At 41.4% G+C, this 7,551-nt stretch overlaps 1 protein-coding gene across 1 annotated transcript; it reads left to right on the forward strand.

Moving 5' to 3' along the window:
- Positions 1-2,167: 2,167 nt before the first annotated feature.
- On the forward strand, positions 2,168-5,130 carry LOC145876287 (haptoglobin-like). Its single transcript, XM_082972076.1, has 4 exons — positions 2,168-2,304; positions 2,633-2,745; positions 3,912-4,180; positions 4,366-5,130. The coding sequence occupies exons 1-4, from the start codon at positions 2,300-2,302 to the stop codon at positions 4,927-4,929; spliced, it is 951 nt and encodes a 316-aa protein (XP_082828202.1). The 5' UTR covers positions 2,168-2,299; the 3' UTR covers positions 4,930-5,130.
- Positions 5,131-7,551: the final 2,421 nt, after the last annotated feature.

Consider the following 7,551-nt stretch of genomic DNA (forward strand, 5'->3'; position numbering starts at 1 on the left):
TAAATGTCAGGAATTGTGAAAAACTGAGTTTAAATGTATTTGGGTAAGGTGTATGTAAACCTCCGACTTCAACGGTATATCTCCCTGACTAACTTCAAGCATCAGCTATCTGAGCAGCTTACCGATCATTGCAGCTGTACATAGCCCATCTGTAAATAGCCCATCCAACTACCTACAAATCAAATCAAATCAAATGTATTTATATAGCCCTTCGTACATCAGCTGAAATCTCAAAGTGCTGTACAGAAACCCAGCCTAAAACCCCAAACAGCAAGCAATGCATGTGAAAGAAGCACGGTGGCTAGGAAAAACTCCCTAGGAAAAACTCCCTAGAAAGGCCAAAAACCTAGGAAGAAACCTAGAGAGGAACCAGGATATGAGGGGTGGCCAGTCCTCTTCTGGCTGTGCCGGGTGGATATTATAACAGAACATGGTCAAGATGTTAAAATGTTCATAAATGACCAGCATGGTCAGATAATAATAATCATTGTAGTTGTCGAGGGTGCAACAAGTACGTCCGGTGAACAGGTCAGGGTTCCGTAGCCGCAGGCAGAACAGTTGAAACTGGAGCAGCAGCATGGCCAGGTGGACTGGGGACAGCAAGGAGTCATCATGCCAGGTAGTCCTGAGGCATGGTCCTAGGGCTCAGGTCCTCCGAGAGAAAGACAGAAAGAGAGAAAGAGAGAATTAGAGAGAGCATATTTACATTCACACAGGACACCGGATAAGACAAGAGAAATACTCCAGATGTAACAGACTGACCCTAGCCCCCCGACACATAAACTACTGCAGCATAAATACTGGAGGCTGAGACAGGAGGGATCAGAAGACACTGTGGCCCCATCCAATGAAACCCCCAGACAGGGCCAAACAGGCAGGATATAACCCCACCCACTTTGCCAAAGCACAGCCCCCACACCACTAGAGGGATGTCTACAACCACCAACTCACCCTCCGAAGACAAGGCCGAGTATAGCCCACAAAGATCTCCGCCATGGCACAACCCAAGGGGGGGGGCGCCAACCCATCCCCATATTGTTTTATTTACTTTTTTTGTTCTTTTGCACACCAGTATTTCTACTTGCACATCATCATCTGCACATCTATCACTCCAGTGTTAATAACACTGGATTTTTTTATTGTGTTATTGACTGTGTGTTTGTTTATTCCATGTGTAACTCTGTGTTGTTGTTTGTGTCGCACTGCTTTGCTTTATCTTGGCCAGGTCACTGTTGTAAATGAGAACTTGTTCTCAACTGGCCTACCTGGTTAAATAAAGGACTTGTTCTCAACTGGCCCACCTGGTTAAATAAAGGACTTGTTCTCAACTGGCCACCTGGTTAAATAAAGGACTTGTTCTCTACTGGCCCACCTGGTTAAATAAAGGACTTGTTCTCAACTGGCCCACCTGGTTAAATAAAGGTGAAATAAATGTTTTTGTTTATAAAAAAAAATGTCTGACATCAATGTGTGAGCAACTACAATAATTGAATATGGTCAATTTCAAACATTTGTATATAACATAAACATACTGTTGACATGTAGGCTATGGTGTAATGGAATGGTTTGCCTTGTGTGGTAGGTTTTGTGGGTTTTGACACTCTTATGTAGGTGTTATAACCAGCCATAAAATAACTCAATATATGTCACAACAGGTCCAAATATGTGTCATAACAGTGTTATGACCATATTATAACAGGCTATGACAAGTTATGTCAGCTGTTATGACATATTATGACATGGTTATGACTGTGTCATAATGTTTTATGACGCTGGATGTCAAGTACAGTGTTACCAAAGTGAGTCGTAAACAGCAAATGTGAGTCAACAACAAACAACAACAACTATGACGGTATCACATTTTTTAAATAACACACTCTGATGCGGCATTTATATGCACCTCATTTACTTTCAATAAACCAAATTGACGCACAAATTATAGATGTGCTGTGTCCTGTTCTGATTTCATAATTCATACCCTATGAAATGATTTATCCCTCAGATGGTCTTCTCTGATACTAGTTGGCTGTGGCTGAGCTCCAGATGGGGTCAGGGTTAGGGTTTGGACACGATTCCAATAATGGGTTGGCATGAACAGAGATTTTGCAATCTCTCCGATTTTCGGGAATCAGAACTGAAGCTGTGTCCAGCAAAATTCCCAGCGGTGGGCAGACAGGGGGTGAGTTCTCTCCTCAGCAGATATAAGGCCTTGGTCCTATAACTTCTCACGGAGTACCATCGTCTTTACAGAGGAGACACAGCTCAACATACAAACTGATAAACAGATATTTCCATCAAAATGTGGTATGTTATACTTTTCATATTCTTTCTTCAACAAAACCCTAGTTGCCTGGCAATTGTTGTCATTGCAGTACCAATCCAAATGAATCTCTGAAATGTCTTTGGACAATGGATCTTTGTAAAATGGCAGGGAAACACAGCTACTTAAATCTTTCAAAAAACATTCAAATTGCTCTAGCTAGAGACCTTTTCTAAATATAGGTTAACAAGCAAGCCCAGAGACTTCCTAAGTAAAGGAACCGTTAGTTGTGGTACTAGTGAGTGTTTGGGCGCTGTCTGTCAGTTGGCTCTGTGTGTGTGTACTGTACTTATGTGTTCCTTCTGTCCGCAGGTCATCCCTGGTAGTGCTCCTCGCGGCCTCCTGTGTCTGTCTGGAACAGGACAAAATCAAAATCAAAATCAAAATCAAAACCAAATCAATTGATGAGATGTCAGACAATTCAGGTAGCTATCTGTCTAACTGACACATAACCAACTCCCTGCCTTATGCCAATACGGGCTTACTTTTTCTGATTTAGATTGAAATGTCAACAAAGTGAGAGGGATGAAACGTTTTCAAACAAAAACATGTACATTTTAAAGATCATTGACAACCTTTCTTGTCCCATGTCTATGTTAAGGTGGGTGTTAGTGACACCATTGATGCAGAATATCGCCCAAAAATATTGGACTTACACATTACACGTGTGTTTTCACACGTGCAATTTGTCTATTTCCGAAACATATTATATTTGCTGGCCCATTGTGACTGGTTCGTGTAAGGATATCACTCACATTTCAATTACACTGTCACTCTCATCGGATGTTCTGAAGCCAATCTTCACTATGGATCCCCTTACGCAACTCTGAGCTGAGCAGACACAAGCTGTTCCTATTCAGCCTGTTGGAGAATACAGTAGCTGTGGCCAAAATGAGGATGTCACTATCACTTTCAAGTGAGAACCTTGTTAAGTCTCACGGCTCACAGCTATTATCCCGATTATCTTAAAAATCGATTCAGCAGCGACACACATGAGATGACAGGGATCAAAGAGAAGGCAAGCAGGGAGGAAAGGAAGGAGAGATCCTCAGTCTCAGCTTCCTCCAAGCTGGATGGTAAAATATGTCATTAGGAAAATCTACAGAGCATGAAAGCCTTGAAAAGTAAAATTCCTCAAAATCCACCTCTCATCAAACGTTTCAGGAAAATGTTTGAGAAGAGAAATGACACTAATTCCATCCTCATCTAGGTTTCTGCGTATTCTGACCTCCAAGGTAATTCTGTGAAAGCTAGCCTTGTCTGGCTCAAGTCATGACAACACTTATTTTTTTTAGATAATAGTAGATGATTAATGAATTTACTGAACTTTTGTCAGGTCAAAGCTAAAAGGTTCCAGAAAGCTACTACCAAATGCTATGTGTATTCAAGTGAATAGTGTTGATTTTAGCAAACTCAAACTCAAACTAAAACAAAGGCTGGAATTGTATTGAGGCACATTTCATTTTTCTGCAATAATCTTTTATGGTTGTGTTTGAGTTGCACAGCAGTAAGTGCTAGGTGGTGCTGAGTTGGGGATGTTTTAACCATATAGAGATTGTATAGAAATAATGTTGTTGTGTTTCTTGCCCAGACCTGCGCTTCAGGCGTATGGTTGGGGGCACCCTGGCCCCTCATGTCCCCTGGCAGGCCATGGTCTATCTGAGTAAAAACGTCATGAACGGGGGCTTCGCTGGGGGAGCTCTAATCTCTGACCGCTGGGTCCTGACCGCTGGCAGGAACTTGTTTGTCAGGAAGAGTAGGCAGGACACCCAGGGGAAAGAACCAATCATCCCCAAGGTGTACCTAGGCATCACGCGATACTCCCAAGCCAATGACTCCAAAGAAGTTGCTGTAGAAAAGGTGAGCTAGTATACCCATTACCATCTCTTTCAAACAATATACAGACAATTCAGTATTTACAGCAAGCAGAACTGCACTGGGCTCTCTCACCTACATCATCATTTTCAGTCTTATAGGTAGTTAGAGCACAAATACAGTAGATCGTCAAAAAAAAGGTCCTATGAATTATTCCCTTCCCCTTCTAGGTGGTTCTGCACCCAGGCTTCCAGAGCGTGTCAGACTGGGACAACGACCTGGCTCTGATTCAGCTGAAGGAGCCATTCACCTTGAGCGAGGCTGTGATGCCCATCCCTCTGCCTGAGAGGGGTGAGGACCTGGCTGAGGCAGCCCAGGAGAAAGGCATCATCACAGGCTGGGGTTGGGGGGTCCACTTCACCCCCGCTGAGTCACTGAAACACCTGGTATTGCCTGTGGCATCGCATAGCTTCTGTAAGGCAGAGTACAACCGTGGTGGCAGCACTCCAACCATAGACGACAACATGTTCTGTACTGGAGCCAGCAAGTACCAGGAGAATGTGTGCTTTGGGGATGCAGGCGGTGCCCTGGCAGTCCAGGACCCCAAAGACGGCAGAGTGTATGCTGCAGGGATCCTGTCCTTCGATAAGGCCTGTGCCGTGAGGAAATACGCTGTCTACATGAAGCTCTCTGCCTACATGCCTTGGATCAACAGTGTCCTCAGGGGTGACAGTGAGAAATCAGCCAGTCTCCGCTCCAGTGTAATGTCTGAGATGTTTTCGAGGCAGTTGTAGCCTCCACTCAGCACAGTTTCAGATATGAGAGCCGGGGCTCATAATCTCCATTATGCCTTTGCTAACAAAGTAATTTTCTGACTTGATCTTGTAAAACTCTCTCAAGTTTCGACTTTCATTGAGTGTGTGCCCCCGCCTGATTGAGTGTGTCTTCCGATGTTGATTTCAAAGGATTTTCAATAAATTAATCTCTCCTAAGAAGTTTGGTTTCCGATGTTTCACCTTATAACTTTTATTCACATTTTCTTCAACTCCTTTTAGAATGCTGGGAAACATGTTTTAGATCATCTCTACAAGCTGGAACCTTAGAGCATGTTAGAGCCATTAAAACAAGTAGCCTACAGCTAGGACATGAGACGATTTTGAAGTTCATTTAAGTAATGGAATTATTAAGGAAAATTGTTATCTGGCCAAGGAGGATATTGTGTTGAGACCAGCAAGGGTTTTTTAGTAGATTTGTCATGAAAATCATTCAAGAAGGAAATAACTTGTTCTAAAATAGAGCTACATAAACGAGGGTCTAGAATCCCTCCCAGCAGGGGAATGGAGGTCATGTCACTCCTGGTTAGTGACTAATTTAAATACAGAAGACAAAAGGCTTGTCATCACAGCTCAACACTAGTTAATAGCTCTCTTGCTTTGGAGCAGCCTGCTGTACCACAATTTGTTCAGTTTCAACAAGAGATATCTCAGAAATGGTGCCGAAGAGTATGGCTGATGTTTTACATGCCCGTAATCAATTGTGCTATTTTGTTAATTTTTTTGTGGTTGTTTGTAACTTATTTTTTAACTTCTTTTGTACATAATGTTGCTGCTACCGTCTCTTACGACCGAAAATAACTTCTGGACATCAGAACTGGGATTACTCACCACGGACTGGTAGAAGCTTTTTCCTTTAATCTCTATGTACTAGGGGCTATGTGGGACGCATGCGGTCCCACCCCTGGTACACCCTATCAACAACAGGTGAAATATCAAGAGTGCCAAATTTGAAAACAATTAAATGTCAATGAATTCAAATTTCTCAAAAATACAACTATCTTACACCCCTTTGAAAGATAAACATCTCCTTAATCTAACCCACGTTGTCCGATTTCAAAAAGGCTTTACGGCGAAACGCATAAAGTTAGATTATGTTAGGAGAGTACATTGACAATAGCTGTGTGTAATGTTTTGTCAATTCAAAGACAGGCATCACCAAAAGCAGAAAACCAGCTAAAATTATGCACTAACCTTTGACAATCTCCAATCAGATGACACTCCTAGGACATTATGTTAGACAATACATGCATTTTTAGTTCTATCAAGTTCATATTTATATCCAAAAACAGCGTTTTACTATGGCGTTGATGTTGAGGAAATCGTTTCCCTCCAATAAACCGCCAGTCAAATCAGCACGACAAATTAAATAATTACTATTCGAAAACATTGGTAAAAATATTATATTGTCATTCAAAGAATTATAGATTTACATCTCTTGAACGCAACCGGATTGCCAGATTTAAAAATAACCTTACTGGGAAATCACACTTTGCAATAATCTGAGCACTGCGCCCATAAAAATACGCTTTGCGATACAGACTAACCGCCATGTTGGAGAGATCTAAAATCGAAAATACTATGTAAATAATCCATTACCCTTTGATTCTCTTCATCAGATGTCACTTCCAGGAAGCCCAGGTCCATAACAAATGTAGTTTTGTTCGAAAAAGCTCATAATTTATGTCCAAAAAGCTCTGTGTTGTTAGCACATGATCTATGCCAGCCGAACTTCTCATCATGAACGAGGGGAAAAAAAATATTTACGTTCGTTCAAACATGTCAAACGTTGTATAGCATAAATCATTAGTGCCTTTTTCAACCAGAACATGAATAAAATTGAAGGCGGACGAATGCATTCTCTTTTAAAACGTATTGGAACGAGGGGTACCCAACATGAACTCGCGCGCCAGAGTCTAATCGGCCATCACCGTTCCAAGGCTCTTGTTCGGTCAGATCTCACAGTAAAAGACTCAAAACACTTTGTAAAGGCTGGTGACATCTAGTGGAAGCAATAGGAAGTGCCAAAAGATTAATAAGCCCCTGTGTGTTTCAATGGCATAGGCTTAAAGGTAATTCAACACATCAGGTATCCACTTCCTGTCAGAATTTGTCTCAGGGTTTTGACTGCCATATGAGTTCTGTTATACTTACAGACACCATTCAAACAGTTTATAAAAATTCAGAGTGTTTTCTATCCAAACCTGAACAATAATATGCATATTCTAGCTTCTGAGTTGGTGTAGGAGGCAGTTAAAAATGGGCACATATTTTTTTTCAAAATTCTCAATACTGGCCCCTATCCCCAATTAAAATGTTATCTTCACTGTCAAAATAGATATGGTGTGGACTGTATACTCAATACAATCTAAATCTGATACCTCACTGTCTGTCTTTTGACTGATACTGCTTTTAAACTGGTCTGGTCAGTCTACTCAAATGTTTGTACTATACATGTTTCTATCTGCAGGCAAAACGTTGATCATTTGTAATTTATAATATGATACATTAATTTCTGAATAGATATGGCAGGTTTCAGGACACTGATGAATCTGAATATGTTGAAGAAATATACTGCCACTA

Source organism: Salmo salar, unplaced genomic scaffold, assembly GCF_965601325.2.
Source record: "Salmo salar unplaced genomic scaffold, fSalSal1 ptg000566l, whole genome shotgun sequence".
Lineage (NCBI taxonomy): Eukaryota > Metazoa > Chordata > Actinopteri > Salmoniformes > Salmonidae > Salmo > Salmo salar.

Excerpts from the sequence above, each read along its gene's own strand:
- LOC145876287 (XM_082972076.1), top strand. Across the intron at positions 2,746-3,911 it reads TGAGATGTCAGACAATTCAG|ACCTGCGCTTCAGGCGTATG; the intron begins GTAGCTATCTGT and ends TTTCTTGCCCAG. Across the intron at positions 4,181-4,365 it reads AAGAAGTTGCTGTAGAAAAG|GTGGTTCTGCACCCAGGCTT; the intron begins GTGAGCTAGTAT and ends TTCCCCTTCTAG.